At 61.2% G+C, this 16,842-nt stretch overlaps 1 protein-coding gene across 3 annotated transcripts in view; it reads right to left on the bottom strand.

Annotated features, from left to right (window-relative positions):
- SCARA5 (scavenger receptor class A member 5) overlaps window positions 1-15,238 on the bottom strand; it is a 40,907-nt gene extending 25,669 nt beyond the window's left edge. For 2 of the 3 annotated variants that reach the window (XM_082480925.1, XM_082480927.1), the window contains exons 1-3: window positions 15,000-15,238; window positions 13,626-13,747; window positions 8,037-8,165 (exon numbers count right to left, since the gene is read on the bottom strand). In XM_082480925.1, the coding sequence (XP_082337051.1) occupies window positions 8,037-8,165; window positions 13,626-13,737 (241 nt within the window). In that variant the 5' untranslated portion in view covers window positions 13,738-13,747; window positions 15,000-15,238. The remainder of the gene's footprint in view (window positions 1-8,036; window positions 8,166-13,625; window positions 13,748-14,999) is intronic. The other variant, XM_082480926.1, reaches the window with a different exon arrangement.
- Window positions 15,239-16,842: the final 1,604 nt, after the last annotated feature.

Raw genomic sequence — 16,842 nt, 5'->3', positions numbered from 1 at the left:
CTGGGTGCGGTTTGCTGACAGCCTCCAAGCACCGCATCCCACATCCCGGGGCTGCCAGGGCTCTTCCCGAGGGAGGAAACCCACCCTGGCTCCAGAGCATCTGCATCCCGCATCCCACACCTACCAGGGCTCTTCCCAAGGGAGGAAACCCACCCTGGCTTGGGAACATCATCCTTCATCCCACATCTACCAGGGCTCTTCTCAAGGGAGGAAACCCACCCTGGCTTGGGACCATCATCCTGCATCCCACATCCCGGGGCTGCCAGGTCTCTTCCTGAGGGAAGAAACCCACCCCAGGATGCTCAGGAGCATCCTTCACCCCCTGCCTCTGCACCCCTGGTGGGAGAGAGCTCCTGGCCATCCACGCGCCCACCCCAAACCCCTCCTGTGGTCTTGCGCCATCTCCCAGAGCACCGAGATGGGATTCAGAGGGGGAACCTGGAAATCTGGGGGGAACCTCTTACTCTCAGCAGCTCCTAGCACTGCTCCAGCAACCCCTTGACCAGCAAGCCCAGTAGCACCCAGTAAAACGCCATCTTGGACCCCATCATCCCACTGCACGCCCAAAAAAGTTGATCCAAGTAGGGGATAGCATCATCTCCCTCCGCCTTGCTGGGTTTCCAACGCAGCCCAGGGTGGGGGAGACTCAAAGCCAAACCCACAAGAATAATGAGATTTCAAAAAAAAAAAAAAAAGAAAAAAAAAAGAAAATTAAAAAAAAAAAACCTTATTGTTCTTTAAGCTGCGGTGGGGCTTGGGCTGGCGTGACGCCACGGGCTGGCGCGGGACCGGCCTGGCAGCTCACCCCCCTCATTTCCACGGAGGAGAAGCTGAGTGAAGGCATTTGGTTCGAATTAAAATCGCGGGAGTCGGGAGAGGGCGAAAGCAGCCGTGCACACGCGAGGGCTCGGGGCCACCCGCGGCGGCGCTGGGTGCCCGGGACAAGGGGGGACCGGGGACACCCACCGTGCCCAGAGAGGGGACTCTGGGAGCACCATGGGGCCAGCAGCCGCCCCCCAGCTCTGCCACGGGCTGGCGGGTGCTGTCACGGAGGAGCTGAGCATCTTCCAGGCACCGAAGGCATCTTTCCTCTGTTAATTAGCCCCCGTTAATAAATCCTGCTGCTGGATTATCCCAAGCTGGGCTGCAGCGTGCCAGGTCAGAGCTCTCCTGCCAGGGCATTTTGTCGCCTCTGCGTGTCCCTGCTTGTCACCTGCATCACTGCATGGGGACATCTCAATGTCACCGGTCATTGCGCGTCCCTGCTGTGCTGGGCGCCCAGTGGGCACCATCTTGGGAGATGAGGGGGAATGGCTTTAAACTGGAAGAGGGCAGGTTCAGGCTGAACATTAGGAAGAAGTTTTTCCCTGTGAGGGTGGTGAGGCACTGGGACAGGTTGCCCAGAGAGGCTGTTGAGGCCCCATCCCTGGAGGTGTTCAAGGCCAGGCTGGAGGTGGCCTTGGGCAACCTGGGCTGGTGGGAGGTGTCCCTGCCCATGGCAGGGGGGTTGGAACTTGCTGATCTTCAAGGTCCTTTCCAACCTAAACCATTCCATGATTCTATGATTCTATAACAGGGAAAGCAACCAAGCAACGTGCCCAAGGTCACCCCGAGAGGGGACAAATGGCAAGGAAAGACCTTGGGAAGAACCACCACGGGGCTGGCAATGGGGTAGGTGCTGCTGCCTTTGGCATGAGTGACCATCAAGTCTTTCTAGAAGCAAAGTGTCCGCAGTGAGAGCGGAGACAACCGCGGGTTCCTTGTGGTGAAACCAAGGGGAGAAGCAACCCTGCGTGGCCGGTGCGAGGAGACATGACCCCAACCCCGGGTCCCATTGTGTCCGAGGGCTGGGAAGCACGGGCGAGCTTCCCTCACTTTACACCTGCGGTTAGCTGCAAAGCCCACAGGCATTCCCCAAATTCCCCCAAAATTGCTTCCAGCCACCAGCCGGGATCCCAGTGGCTCTCTCTTGGCACCGCAACTGCCAAACCCAGAGCATCCCAGGCTGCTCTGGAGCAACCCCCCCTAGGGAGGTCATCCTCCCCCTCTGCTCTGCTCTGCCCCGGGGAGGCCACATCTGGAGCACTGTGTCCAGTTCGGGGCTCCCCGGGTCAAGAAGGACAGGGAACTGCTGGAGAGGGTCCAGCAAAGGCCTACGGAGATGATGAGGGGACTGGAGCGTCTTTCTGATGAGGAAGGGCTGAGGGACTCGGGGCTGTTCAGTCTGGAGAAGAGAAGGCCGAGGGGGATCTTATCAATGCTTATCAATCCCCAAAGGGCGGGTGCCGGGGGATGGGAACAGGCTTTGTTCAGTGGTGCCCAGTGACAGGACAAGAGGGAACGGGCACAAAGGTGACCATGGGCAGTTCCATCTCAACCCGAGGAGGACCTTCTCTCCTGTGCGGGTGGCAGAGCACTGGCACAGCTGCCCAGAGAGGGGGGGGAGTCTCCCCCTCTGGAGCCATTCCAAACCCGCCTGGAGGTGTCCTGTGCCACTGCGGGATGGGGCTGCGGGCACGGGGCTGAGCCAGAGGAGCAGAACGTGGGCGCTGTGGGTCCAGAACGCCCTCTTCGGGTTCTGCTCTCTGCACGAAATCCAGAGCCGGGGAGTCGTGGACGTGCCTGGAGCGCCTGGAGCGGGCGCATCAACGCACACACACAACTCATGTGTGTGCACACACGCGCGCGCACACATCTGCGCGCAGCGCAGGTGCTTCTTTACACACGCGCACGCACGCCTGTGCACAACACACACACACAAACACACACACACACAGAGTGAGCAAAGAGTCCCCAAAGGGCTCCGTGAGCAGCCGCTCCCCCCCCGGCTACTGCATTTTGGGGACATGCCACCTTCCTGGCTGCTGTCCCCACCTGACTACTCAAAAAAAAGAGATTTACAAGAACTCGACGGTTTTACCCCAAAAACCCCTTCCAGGCCCTCCGGTCGCCGCTGATGGGAGCAGCACCCACCCCGGGCGAGGTGACGCCTGGCACGCGTGCCGGTGGCTGTGCAGCGGGTGCGAAAGGTGCCGAAACGCTCACGGGCATCGCCCGAAGGCAGCGCAGGAGGCGGCTTCCCCCGGGTGAGCTGTGGAACAGCTGGTGGCAGGAGGGCTGGGGAAGATCGAGGAGAAAAATGCCTTGAGGTTACTAAATATACATATATTTATAGACTTGCATACCTATACATGCACACAGCGCGGTGGAAACAGGGCTGGGAGAGGTGGGGGGGTCAGCCTGGAGAAGAGAAGGCTCCGCGCAGACCTCCGAGCCTCTTCCAGTGCCTAAAGGGGCTCCAGGAGAGCTGGGGAGGGACTCTGGGTCAGGGAGGGGAGCCGTGGCACGAGGGAGAAGGGTTTGACACTGACAGAGGGAAGATTTGGATGAGAAATTGGGAAGAAATTCTTGGCTGTGGGGGCGGTGAGCCCCTGGCGCAGGGTGCCCCGAGAAGCTGTGGCTGCCCCATCCCTGGAGGTGCTCAAGGCCGGGTTGGACGGGGCTGGGGGCAACCTGGGCTGGGGGGAGGTGGCCCTGCCCAGGGCAGGGGGATGGGACTGGATGGTCTTTAAGGTCCCTTCCCACCCAAACCATTCTGTGATTTGATGACTTCTCCCGGAGGAGCCATGTGGAGTGGACGAGCGCACACACACACAGCCATACATGGACACCACTGCACCGCACACCATCACTGCCACCGGGACCCAGGTACCACTGCGCACCATGAGCATGTGCATCCTTGCATGCACCCAAAATCTCTCTCTCCCCTCCTTTCTGGCTCACATACAGCCAAGGGGATGCTGCCAAGCAGATGCGTCCATGATGGATACAGATGTTGGCCATCCTTGGCTTTCCTTGGCTGTCCAGCTTCTGCAGCATTACGCGGCTGCAGAAGACCAAGGGGCTGCAGGCAAAGTCTTGCGGGACACCTCAGCTTGCTTTCCAAGCTGCTGATGATTTGGCCTCAGCTCTGAGCCCTGGGGTATTGCCACCGGCTCCCCCGGGCTTCATTTCCGCGGGGAAGTTAGGCAAATGGGGAGCATGAGGTTCAACAAGCGGCTGGATGCACAACGGCAGCGGGGCTGGGAGTTCCCGCACCTCCAGCCCAAATATCATAGAATAGAATCCCAGAATGGTTTAGGAGGGAAGGGACCATTAAAGGTCATCTAGTCCAACCCCCTGCCATGGGCAGGGACATCTTCAACCAGATCAAGATGCTCAGAGCCCACCATCCTGCAGCCCCAGCCCTGCGTGGAAGCATCTCCTCCAGCATTTCGGAAAGGGTGGAAACCAAGCCCTGGGCTGGGAAAACAGTTGCAGGAGAAGGATTTGGCTCACCATGGGGCTGGGGCTGTTGCCTTCATCTCCCCCCACCATCGGCATCCTCACATGGTGAGTTTTGGGGCCACAACTCTTGAAACAGAGGGCGCTCCATTCCTCAGACGCTTCTGCCAGGCACTCAGCAACGCAAATACGAGCACGGAGATGGGGTGCGAGTCAGACCCCCATCCCTATGCGCTGTTCGGATGCCCGCACTAAATCACTTCGCTCATTAGCCACGTCCTAACGAGCTCATCCTGACCTCCGGCTGCTGCTGCTCAGGGCTGGGCGTCTCGGTGTGGGGCCAGGCGGGGATGCCAAAGACACCAAAGCGCATGCAGGATTTAACCCAAACCTTGCAAAAAAAAAGGCGAGATCAGAGACCTAAGTTTGGGCTCGGTGCTTTTTGGGGGGGGGATGAGGAGGGGTTCGGGGACGGGGAGAAAGGCAGAGTGAGCCTCCAGGAGCCAGCAAACCGCTGCCAGGCTTGCGAGAAAGGATATTAAAAGCAGGCTGCCTTGAAACCCCCCCGGCTCTGTTGCCGAAAACATCCTGTTTCCACAGCTCCGAGGTGGTTCGCGGTATTTTTAGCAGTTTACTCATTTTCTAACCCGTTTCCATGGGGCGTGGGGCGAGTCGCGGGACACCTGCTGCCCAAGCCGGCTTCGAAACGATGCCTTGGGGGAGTTGACTCACCAAAACCATGCGTATACGCTTCCCAAGGAGGTTTTTGGGGGGAATTTTCCTCCTTTCCCGGGGGCAGGATGGGAAGCAGCGGAGCAAGACAGGCGGAGGATCCCCAGCCCTGGGATGGAGGGATGCTGGCAGCGGAGGGCACAGTTGTCCCATGGTCCTTGCCCAGGCGGTGTGGGGAGAGATGCTTTTTGGGGAGAGATGCTTTCTGGGCACCAACCAGGGTATCGCAGCTCCACATCCCTCTCCAAAGAGCCTCAGGTCTGGAGATGAGCTGGACACCCCATGCTGGTTTGCCCTGCGGTGGGATGGTGTCTGCTCCAGGTGGGACCTGCTCCCACCGGGGTCCTCACGGCGGCCGTGGGAGGACTGGGATGGCATCAAGCGGCGATGTTCCTCTTACAGCTCTTCCCAACCCGAGGAGAACAAGTCTACTTCACTAAACGCTGTATCTCTCTGCGCATCCTCCCCTCTGAGGGGAGGCGAGGGGTGCTGGGCAGAAGGTCTCAGCTCCGACACGCTGGTTTCTGGTCTCCAGTAGCATAAAGTGGGATTTTCCATGGGAAAACCAAACCTCCACCATTAAGGGTGCCCATGACTACCCAGATCTGGTCCTCCATGGACTGTCAGCTCCAACGTTGAGGTTTCGGCCACAAACACCTGAAGCTGAGGCCCATCGGGGTTGTCTCCCTGGGCTACGTGTGGCTCTCAGCTGGATGGGGTCTCCTCCCCCCGTCGCAAGACCACCCTGTTCCTGTGGTTTTCCTTTGATGCGATAAGAGTGCTCCGGGCACCCGCGGTCGATATTGGCTGGCTCCAGTCAGCTACATCCAAAGCCCCGAAGTTTGGCTTAAAATTCCAGACATGCAGAAAGCGATAACAAAAAGAGATGATTTTTTTTTTTCTCTCTTTATTTTGCCTTTCTTTTCCAAGATTGCGGTCCACAACCCCAGGGAGGAGGGCGGGGGGAGGTTAAGGTGGTTTTACCGGGGTCTTACTGAAAGCTGAAATCCTGCCAGTCACGGGACTCCAGGAGGTGGGGCTTTGAAGATGCCTCCAGCTCTCCCCGCCGTCAGCCCCTGCCATAAGGGTCTTGTTATTGCTGGAGCCGCTTTCGGGTGAGCAGCTGTAGATCAGCCCGGGACAAGAGCGCCTGTCCCGAGCTCTTTTGCACAATACATGGCATCCCTCGCTGGGGGTTTCGCGGGCCAACAACAACATTAAAACAATGTAATGCAAGAAATAAGTGGGAGAGGCTTCAAAATTCCAGCGAAACCTTCTCCGTCCCTTCCCTAGCCGGGGAAAAAAAAAAACCCAAACCCGCCCTTCGTGAAAAGACGCAGGCTGCCTTCGCATGGAATCCCTCACCCCCCTCTCCAGCTGCCTGCAGGCGCAGAAAATCACCCCAAAAGGGACGATGAGGGGGACAGCCCTGCCCCAGCCCTGGAGAGCAGTGGTGATTTGGTGCTGGAAAGGCGCAGGGGGTCCATAGTTGTGTCCCCCGCCCCCGGCCATGGGTGCTGGATGCTGGGAAGGAGGTGGGTGGGAAAGGAGGAACAGGTCCTTAGTGGTGGCGTTTCCCACCCGCGCCCGCTGCGGCACCCCCCAACCCACCCCGCACCCAGCAGGGGGCTGGTACGGGGGCAAGGATTACTGGGACCATGGATTAAACTGGGCATCTTCCCAAAACTGCTTCCAGCATGACGAGGAGGGGGAAACAAGCCGGCGGCGAGGCGGACCACAGGGGATGCGTACGCAGGGACGAGCCGGGGCTGGGAGCAATTACAGGCTTTCGCGAGCAGCTTTTCAGTCCCTGTGCTCCGCAAAAAGCCGGAGGAGGGAAGGCAAGGAGCCCTGCCGGCACGTGCCGGCTCATCCTTACCCCACACAAAATGATGGGGGGCAGGGGGGTGACCTAGTTCCCGTGACGTAGTGATGGGAACGATTCCAACCCCCAAACACGGGGGTTCCTGAGCATCTCCGTCCCCAGCACGTGATGCTTGGACCCTGCGGTGACTCCAACCTCAAAGCTTAGATCGAAACCGCTCTAGACATGCAGTATGGAGCAGGGATGGGCTCATGTCATTGTCCCCAAGGAGCTGGAAGTGGGGCGCTTCTGCTGCATCCCATATTTTCCTCCCCTGGATGGCATGGAAAACCCTCCCAAACACCTCTGCAGTGGGAGCAGAAACGTGGGTCTGTGTCCACGGCCAGACCCAGTGGTCTGAGCTCCTGCAGAGGGGAATCCCAGACTGGTGAGTGCTGGAAGGGCCCTCTGGAGCTCCCCCAGTGCCACCCCCCGCCAGAGCAGGGGCACCTCCAGCAGTGGCACAGGACACCTCCAGGCGGGTTTGGAATGGCTCCAGAGGGGGAGACTCCCCCCCTCTCTGGGCAGCTGTGCCAGTGCTCTGCCGCCCGCACAGGAGAGAAGTCCCTCCTCAGGTTGAGATGGAACTGCCCATGGTCACCTTTGTGCCCGTTCCCTCTTGTCCTGTCACTGGGCACCACTGAACAAAGCCTGTTCCCATCCCCCCGGCACCCTCCCTTTGGGGATTGATAAGCATTGATGAGATCCCCCTCAGCCTTCTCTTCTCCAGACTGAACAGCCCCGAGTCCCTCAGCCTTTCCTCAGCAGAAAGACGCTCCAGTCCCCTCATCATCTCCGTAGCCCTTTGCTGGACCCTCTCCAGCAGTTCCCTGTCCTTCTTGACCTGGGGAGCCCCGAACTGGACACAGTGCTCCAGATGTGGCCTCACTGGGGCAGAGCAGAGCAGAGGGGGAGGATGACCTCCCTCGCCCTGCTGGCCACACTCTGCTTGATGCCCCCCAGGATGCCATTGGCCTTCTTGGCCACCAGGGCACACTGCTGGCTCATGGTCATCCTGTTGGCCACCAGGACTGCCAGGTCCCTCTCTGCAGAGCTGCTCTCCAGCAGGTCAGCCCCCAGCCTGTACTGGTGCAGGGGGTTATTCCTCCATAGAGTACCTCTTCACCATGGATGGAAGACCCAGGCTCAGCCTTACCTGCGAGGATGAAGACCCCGACGAGGATGAGGAAGACGAGGAGGTAGAGCCCCACCACGGCGTACTTCAGCGCAGCCAAGGAGCCCAGCCGGCCGCAACGTCCTGCTGCCTTCATCCTTCTCCCGGCACCTGGGGGGCAGAGCGGGGTGTGAGGGAGAGCATCACGCACTCAGCCCGACTGGGCTCCATCTCCCATCCGGAGAAAATATGGCAAATACGACTTCATCCCCACCTTCATCCCTGCGACTCCACCTGCCGGGCAGGGGACAGGCAGCAATAAGGGGATGGAGGAAGATAGGATCAGGGGGAATGGTTTTAACCTAAAAGAGGGAAGATTCAGACTAGATAGAAGGAAAAAATGTTTTACACTGAGGGTGGTGAGCCCCTGGCTCAGGGTGCCCCGAGAAGCTGTGGCTGCCCCATCCCTGGAGGTGCTCAAGGCCGGGTTGGACGGGGCTGGGAGCAACCTGGGCTGGGGGGGGTGTCCCTGTCCAGGGCAGAGGGGTGGATTAGATGAGCTTTTGTTGTGATTTCGGCTGGGAGGGGGCTGACTCTCCTGCGGGCAGCCAGGGAGGTGCTGCGCTTTGGGTTTGGGATGAGAACAGCGCCGATGGCACACCGGCGGGTTTGGCTGTCGCTGAGCTCTCAGGGCCGTTCCTGCTCCTCACACCGCCCCACCGTCGATGGGCCGGGGGGCACGAGGAGCTGGGGGGGGACACAGCTGGGACAGCCGACCCCAGCGGAGCACGGGGCTGTGCCATGCCGTGGGACGTCACGCTCGGGTATGGAGCTGGGGAAGGGGAAGGGGAAGGATGGGGGGAGGTTGGGAGCGATGGCGTTTGTCTGCCCGAGTCACCGTTGGGCGCGATGGAGCCCGGCTGTCCCGGGGATGGCTGCGCACCCCCTGCCGTGGGGAGCGGGGAAGGAATGCCGTGTGCTGCTTTGCTTGGGCACGGCCTTTGCTCTACCTATTAAACTGTCTCTATCTCAACCCACGAGGTTTTCCTCCTTTTTACTCTTCCAGTTCTCTCCCCCATCCCACCTGGGGGTGAGCGAGTGGCCGCGTGGTCCTGGCTGTCAGCTGGAGTTAAACCACGACGCCTTTAAAGGTGCCTCCCAAGCCAACCCATTCTATTATTCCAAGATGCCCGGACCCTGTTGTCCCTGCCAGCCCCTCCTTGCCCTCTCCCACACTACCTGCGATCCAGCTCCTCTTCCACACTGCCACGAGCAGTGGGAGCCGGGTGCGAGGGAGATGGGGTTTTATGAGTAAAGTAGCTGTGAGGAAAATGCAAGGAAGGGAGAGGGAAGGAAAGGCTCCCATGCCATGAACCCAGTGGCACCGAAGTCATCTGGTTTGGGGCTTTGCACGTTCTTCAGATCTTGAGCTCATGTTGAAATCTGGGCCAGGTTGTGGTCTTTGGTGGGACCCACAGCCCGATCTGGATACTGACCCCGCGTCCCTCTGTGCCCGGCCCCGAGGCTGCAGTGATGCTTCAGCCTGATGCTTTGGGAGATCCCGCGCTACTGGGACAGGGTGCAGGGCATCAGATGCCTGCATGTTTCTGTTGGACCCTTGCAGAAGCACAAGGTTTCCGAGAGCAGCTGAGAACCAGCAACTTCATGCCAGGTCAACAAGCGCCACCCGGTTTTGCCCCTTGCCAAGTCTGAGATGTCTCCAAAGAGATACCAACAAAAGGTGGAAGAGGAGTCCCAAACTCCCACCCCCTTGACATTTGGGTGGCTCCATCCCATTGCTTTCTGCCCTTGAAGCCCCAAGAAACAGTGTAGCACTGATCCCGAGCCTACATCAGCCCCGCAGAAAGGGTGAAGCAGGTAAAGCATCATGGCCCGGGAGCCAAACCTCCTGGGGAGGAGACCATGCTCATCCATGGCCATGAGCAATGCTCACTTCCAGCTGAGACCATCCCTGCTGGGCTTTGGGACCTCACAGCATCCCAGACTGGTGAGGGCTGGAAGGGCCCTCTGGAGCTCCCCCATCCCACCCCCCGCCAGAGCAGGGGCACCTCCAGCAGTGGCACAGGACACCTCCAGGCGGGTTTGGAATGGCTCCAGAGGGGGAGACTCCCCCCCTCTCTGGGCAGCTGTGCCAGTGCTCTGCCGCCCCCACAGGAGAGAAGTCCCTCCTCAGGTTGAGATGGAGCTTCCTATGGTCACGTTTGTGCCCGTTCCCTCTTGTCCTGTCACTGGGCACCACTGAAGACAGACCGTTCCCATCCCCCCGGCACCCGCCCTTTGGGGATTGATAAGCATTGATGAGATCCCCCTCAGCCTTCTCTTCTCCAGACTGCAAAGCCCCGAGTCCCTCAGCCTTTCCTCATCAGAAAGACGCTCCAGTCCCCTCATCATCTCCGTAGCCCTTTGCTGGACCCTCTCCAGCAGTTCCCGGTCCTTCTTGACCCGGGGAGCCCCGAACTGGACACAGTGCTCCAGATGTGGCCTCCCCAGGGCAGAGCAGAGCAGAGGGGGAGGATGACCTCCCTCGCCCTGCTGGCCACACTCTGCTTGATGCCCCCCAGGATGCCATTGGCCTTCTTAGCCACCAGGGCACATTGCTGGCTCGTGGGCATCGTGTTGGCCACCAGGACTGCCAGGTCCCTTTCCACAGAGCTGCTCTCCAGCAGGTCAGCCCCCAGTCTGTACTGGTGCAGGGGGTTATTCCTCCCCAGGTGCAGGACCCTACACTTGCCCCTCTCAGTCTTCTTTTTTCTAGACTGAAAAAACCCAAGTCCTTCAGCCTTTCCTCATAAGAAAGATGCTCCAGTCCCCTCATCATCTATTTAGCCCCATCCCACCTCCCATCCATGGGGCAGAAGCTCACCAACGAAGGCCAGGTTGGATGGGGCTTGGAGCAACCTTGTCTAGCGGAAGATGTCTCTGCCCATGGGAGGGAGGTTGGACCTAGATGAGGTTAAGGTCCCTTCCAACCCAAATTATGATTCTATGACTTTCCCTGTGGGACCAAGCTGGCCCTTGGGGTGCCAGAGATGGGAAGGACATACGACAGGTTGGGGGTGTCCCTAACTAGGCAAGAACCCTTCCCCGGCTGATGGTCCGTGTGTCTGTCCTGCTGGAGGACAGGGAGGTTTGCAAAAGCCTCCAGCCAGCGAAGGGTTACGCTGGGCGGATCGCTTAACTCAGCCCCATTTTGGGGCTCCGAAATGATAAAGCGCTGAGGTCAGGCTCGCTGACACCCCGAGGGGATCCCGCGGGGACGGGGGGTGCTCCAGGCGCCCCAGCTCAGGTGCGAAAGGCGGTGCCGCTCCTGGGGGACCCCTCCATCTGCGATTCATTACCCGCACGCGGTTCCCATTTGCCGTCACCGGCCAAACAGATGGAGCCGAGGGTTTCAGGATGAGGAAAGCTGCAATATTTTTCTGACATTAACACTTATATCAGGTCCTGGGAGACTTCGGGAGGAGTTGGCCCAGGGCCCCGAACCACCCACTCCTCTGTGCTGCTCTCGGAAGAGCAGGAGGGACCGCAGCTGCGTAAGCAGGGTTTTCACAACAGCCCGTTCCGAGGAGCCCATGGGCAGGCTCCGGCCAGTAACCAAGGGGAAAAGCAAATATTTCCTCCCCCTGCCCATGCCCGGGGGAGCTGGAGCTGTGGTCCGCCCGGTCAGTAGAGGTGCAGAAGGCGGGAGGCTGAAAGCAGCCAGGACTTGTCACCCCCCGAGCCATGGGGGATGGCCAGGGCTGCTGTCCTGGGCATGCTGGTCCTCAACCCCATGCCGAGCCCTTTCCACGAGCCCAGGAGGGACTCGGGTGGTCCCGTCCTCATGATGAAGCTCTCAGGGTTGACCTCACCCCTGCTGACCTGACACACCCCTACAAGTCTCCTTCCAGCAACCTCTCCCCTGGGAACGGGGCTCCTTGGAGGGCCAGCTCTGCATCGGGGTGAGTTACGGACGAGCAGGTTTGCCCTGAGGGGTCCAGGGCAACCTGCCACAAAAATGCCAAAGCCATGGAGACACCTGGAACCTTCCCCACCATCGCTCCATGCAAGCACAAGGTCTCTGCTGGGGATGGTTGGCCAAGACACCAACTCTTCCCTCCCATCTCTTCCATCGTTGCTCCCTACAGGCTCCACCACCCCCTTGCCGTGTTTGCAGGGTGGCAGAGCACGGGGACAGCCCCGTGGGCGGGATCTGCTCCTCTCTCTGCTGCAGGAAGGTGGGACGGGCGCTGGGTTTTAGAAGCTGGCAGCAGGAAGGTGGGCAGAGGCAGGAGCAGACCTGTCACCTTTGCAGGGCGACATCAGGTTTGGGGAACAGCATCAAGACTCAGCTGTCACCTGGATGGGAAATCCATCCTCCGGACTCAAGGTTGTCCCCATCCCAGGGGCTGGAGAAGATGCCCATATAGCAATGCCACATCTCCTCTTGCAATAACCACCACGAGCCACCTGCACCGTGCGATCATCCAGAAGCAGCTTGGCCAGGGCTGGGTGTTCCCAGCTCACTCAGTGTCTGGACGGGGCCCATCCTGGCCGTGGGCTGTCCTCTGGAAGCACCCAGTGCTCTCCATCCCATCCCAGGGATGTCCCACATGCTTAAACCCGAGAAGGTGAGTCCCCCGTCACCCCGATCACATGCTTGTGGTGGGGGGCGGTGGTGCTGGGAAGCTTGCTCGGAACAAGACCAGTTTCCCCAGTAGCCCCACAGGTCTCTAAGCAAAGCTGCCAGCCAAGGGGACCTCATGTCTCTGCTTGAGCACCCAACCGTGCCACCTTGGCCTCTCCCACCCGGGCTGCAAAGGCCTCGGGAAAAATTCCTCAGGGCTGTTTGCCTGGGGACCAAGCCTGGAGCTGGTGAAACGTGGACAGCGTTTCATGGGGTGAGAGCGAAGGAAAAGAGCTCAAGAAATCCACAGAGGAGCCAGAGACCAGCTAAGATGTGCAGGAGATGCAAGCAGGTCCCGCTCTGTCCTACTGGAAAGGCTCTGTCCTCTTCCAGAGGTTTGGAGGAGAAAAAAAACACCCCGAAAAACTCAAAAATCAACCTTTAGCAAGCAAAGGGACTTTCCTCGGAGCACAACCCTGGTCGGTGGCAGAACCAAATGAGCTCCTGTGCACCTGAAGAAGTCCACGGACCCTGGGTCTGTCATGTCCCCATCAGACCAGAATCACAGAATGGTCAGGGTTGGAAAAGACCTCTGAAGATCATCTAGTCCGACCTCCCTGCCAGAGCAGAAAGGACAGGACCCAGAAACCGCCTTGCAATGGGATTCCCCGAGCGTTTCTCCCCGTGAGGCCGTGCCAGCAGGAGAGGAGAAGTTTCCTGCTCCGTTTGGTGGACACACATTCGTCATGGTGCTACTTCCACCAGGGTACCCTCACCCGGGACAACCCAGGGCGGGGATTGCTCCTCTGCTCTGCTCCCCTGGGACCTGCAGCTGGAGCTGAGCACCAAACTCAGGCCAAACACCTTTCCCCGCCTGGGGCCACAAGGCTGAGATTCTTTCTGAGCAATCCAAGCTCCCATGTACCCCCCAAGAATCTCTCCAGGTTTCTGTCACCAGGTTCAAAGCCCCCCCAGACCAAGCTGCACATGGAGCCCATACTCACCGTCCTCACAGAGGTTCAGTTTGGAGAGGTTCCTCCCCTCGAAGGGCTCCTCGAAGATGGACCCATTCTCCCTCTCATTGAAGGTGTGAAGGTACATGGCTTTGTTCTCCATCCTCCTGCTGCTGGTGGAGCAGAAGAGGCACGTGAGATGGTTCTTGGTGGCTATGGTGTACCCTGACACAGCAGGGGCCCGATCCTGGCTAATCCTGTACCCTGCATGGCTCTGGCACCATGGCCCAGCGCAGCACGGTGTGGGCTGGTGTGGGGGACACGGACCTGCTGCCAGGGGGATCCTCTGCTCTTGCTTGGCACAGCTGACCACCGCATCTCAGCATGTGGCTTCTTGACTTGCCCGTGGCCCAGGCAGGGCCCCAAACAAGAGCCAGACCCTCTCAGCGAATGCAGGGAGAAGCTGGTGGGCAAGGTCAGCAGGACCACAGGTCCACCACCGCCTCATCCTTCCTGCGTCCTTGCAGCTCCACGAAACGCTCACCACCACCACAGACCCCTCACTTGTTGGCCAAGGAGGGGTTCCTACCACCCACCCACGCTTGACCACACGCCCCGCAGATGTCCAGCCTTGGTGTCCTCTCCGGGCATGTCCTGGACCTCTGTCCCTCCCCAGGGCTGCGAAAATGGGGGCTCAGGGTATGCATGCAAGCCCCCCAGGACCTCTTTTACCCCTAGGGCCACCACCTCGAGATCCCCCAGCACCACGACTGTGAGCCAAGCCTGCTGTCCCCATGGGCCTGATCCTGCTGTCACTGCCTCTCTGGTCAGGGGGCTTGAGTTGGGCTGGTCCCAGGGACAGGACCATGCCCACAGTGAGTATCGTCGGCCCTGGGGAGGTTGTGACACTGCTGCCACCGAGGTTTCGTCCCAGCACTCGGGCGGGGTGGGAGGGAATCAGCCCCCAGCCCCCAGCGGGGCTCTGGTGTGGAAGGGGTTAAAATCACCCGCTGAGTGGGACCTGCTGAGCACTCCCAAACTCATCACCTGCACCCCTGCGGCTCCAGCCTCCCCTCGCTCTCAGCACAGGGGTGCTGTGCTCCGTGGGGACCCCCAGCTCCCGCCACCCACCCCCCCACCACCATGGGACCGGGCCGCCCAGACGCCTCCCTGGCCGGGAACAGCATCCCCGGCCCCTGGTCCCACTCCCACGGGGGGGACACATCACCCGTGTCACCCGCAGCACCGTGGAGTCACACCTCGCTGCCCCCTCCTGCATCCCAGGGATGCTCGGGGAGACCCCGGCCCCTCCGCGCCCACCCCACGCGGGGAGATACGGGGTGAGGTGTGGGGGGGGACCCATCCCCGCGTCCCATCCCGCTGCGTGTCCCCTTTCTCCCCCCTCCCCGCCGCGCCCCCACTCACCTGCGGGGCGAACCCACGCGGGAGCGAGTTTCCCGTGGCCCCTTCCCCCGTGGCCCCGCTCAGTCCCCGGGCTGAGCCATGGTGGCCGCGACAGGGGGGCGAGGACAGCAAGGGGAGCCCCCGACCTCACCGCCAGCTCCCCACGGGCGCAGTGGGGCCGCCGCTGCCCGGCAGCCTCCCATGGGTCGGGGGGGGCGTCCCCGGGGGTGGGCGATGCGCGGAGCCGGCGGGGCGGCTGCGGAGCCGGCGGGCTGTGAGCAAGGACCGCTCGGCCGGGAGGGTTTTGTAGGCGGGGAACGGGAGGGGGGCCGGGCTCCCCACGCTCCCCCCACTCTCTCCGGGGCCGCCCCCATCACCCATTCGCCGGACTCGGGACGCCCCGGCCGCGGGGAGCCGGGCGGGGGGCGGGGGGCGGGACAGGAGCACCCCCCGGGGGGACCGGGGCAGGAGCATCCTCCGGTGGGACCGGGACAGGAGCATCCCCCGGGGGGACCGGGCAGGGGGAGCTGGAGCAGGAGCATCCCCCGGGGGGACCGGAGCAGGAGCATCCCCCGGGGGGACCGGGCAGGGGGAGCTGGAGCAGGAGCATCCCCCGGGGGGACCGGAGCAGGAGCATCCCCCGGGGGGACCGGGACAGAAGCATCCCCCGGGGGGACCGGGCAGGGGGAGCTGGAGCAGGAGCATCCCCCGGGGAACCGGGAGAGGAGCATCCCCCGGGGGGACCGGGACAGAAGCATCCCCCGGGGGGACCGGGCAGGGGGAGCTGGAGCAGGAGCATCCCCCGGGGAACCGGGAGAGGAGCATCCCCCGGGGGGACCGGGACAGAAGCATCCCCTAGGGGGATCGGGGCAGGACCATCCCCGGGGAGTTGGGACAGGAGCATCCCCTGAGGGACCGGGTAGGGGCAGGGGGGCCGGGGCAGGAGCATCCCTCAAGGAACCGGGACAGGACCATCCCCTGGGGGGAACCGGGAGAGGACCATCCCCTGGGGGAGGACGGGCAGGGGCAGGGGGATTCGGGACAGAAGTATCCCCTGGGTGCACTCGGCTTGGGGGGCAGGGGAGGGCTTCCCCCTGTTAGTCTTTCCCCTGGGGCAGGAGATGGGTGCGTGGGGTGGTCCGTGTCCCGTTTCCAGTGGGTCTCCACGGCTTTCACTCCCCCTGCCCAATTCCTGACCAGCTCAGCCCACAGTGGGCAGGAGCAACTGCAGCCACCCGGAAAGGTGAGAGGAGCTTGTCCCCCACTGCGCCCACGGGGAAACTGAGGCACAGAGGACCAGAGGGATCTGAGTTGACCCCAAATCACCACTGCTCTCGGCTTTGGCATGGGCCATGCAAAGCGGTGCAAGATGTGCACCCATTATGGTCAATCTCTGGGAGGGGATAAGGTGAGGACGAAGTTTTAAGGTCCTCTGCAAGTCCTCTGCTGCCTGTGGGGTGCTGCCTCTTGGGCTCCCAATGCGGTCCCCAGGACCCCATGTCCCTACCCCATCCCTGGTCCTGGAGCAGAGCAAAGCACCCTCCAACATCTCTGCAGGGTGGTGGGGACTGTCTTGGCCGGGTGGCGCCATCAGGAGGGTGACCGTTGGGGTGGGTGTGTGGGGGTGTACTGCTCCCTTTCTGGGAATGCCGCTTGAGCGAGCACTGGGCAGGCTGGGATGGTGGAGTCTCTGCTGGCTCACGTCTGGTTCACCACCCACAGGGATGGTGGGGCCAGGAGAGCTGAGCACGCTGCATCACACAATGAGCCACTCGGTCCTCCAGGTGCCATCAGACAGCCCATGACAACACACCTTTTCGGAAGCCGTAAACATGCTGGGATTGAGACCTAGACCTGGGACGAG

Source organism: Vanellus vanellus (genome assembly GCF_965231255.1).
Source record: "Vanellus vanellus genome assembly, chromosome: 3".
Lineage (NCBI taxonomy): Eukaryota > Metazoa > Chordata > Aves > Charadriiformes > Charadriidae > Vanellus > Vanellus vanellus.
The sequence above is the reverse complement of the archived record's forward strand: the minus strand, read 5'-3'. Positions and strand labels throughout refer to the sequence as shown.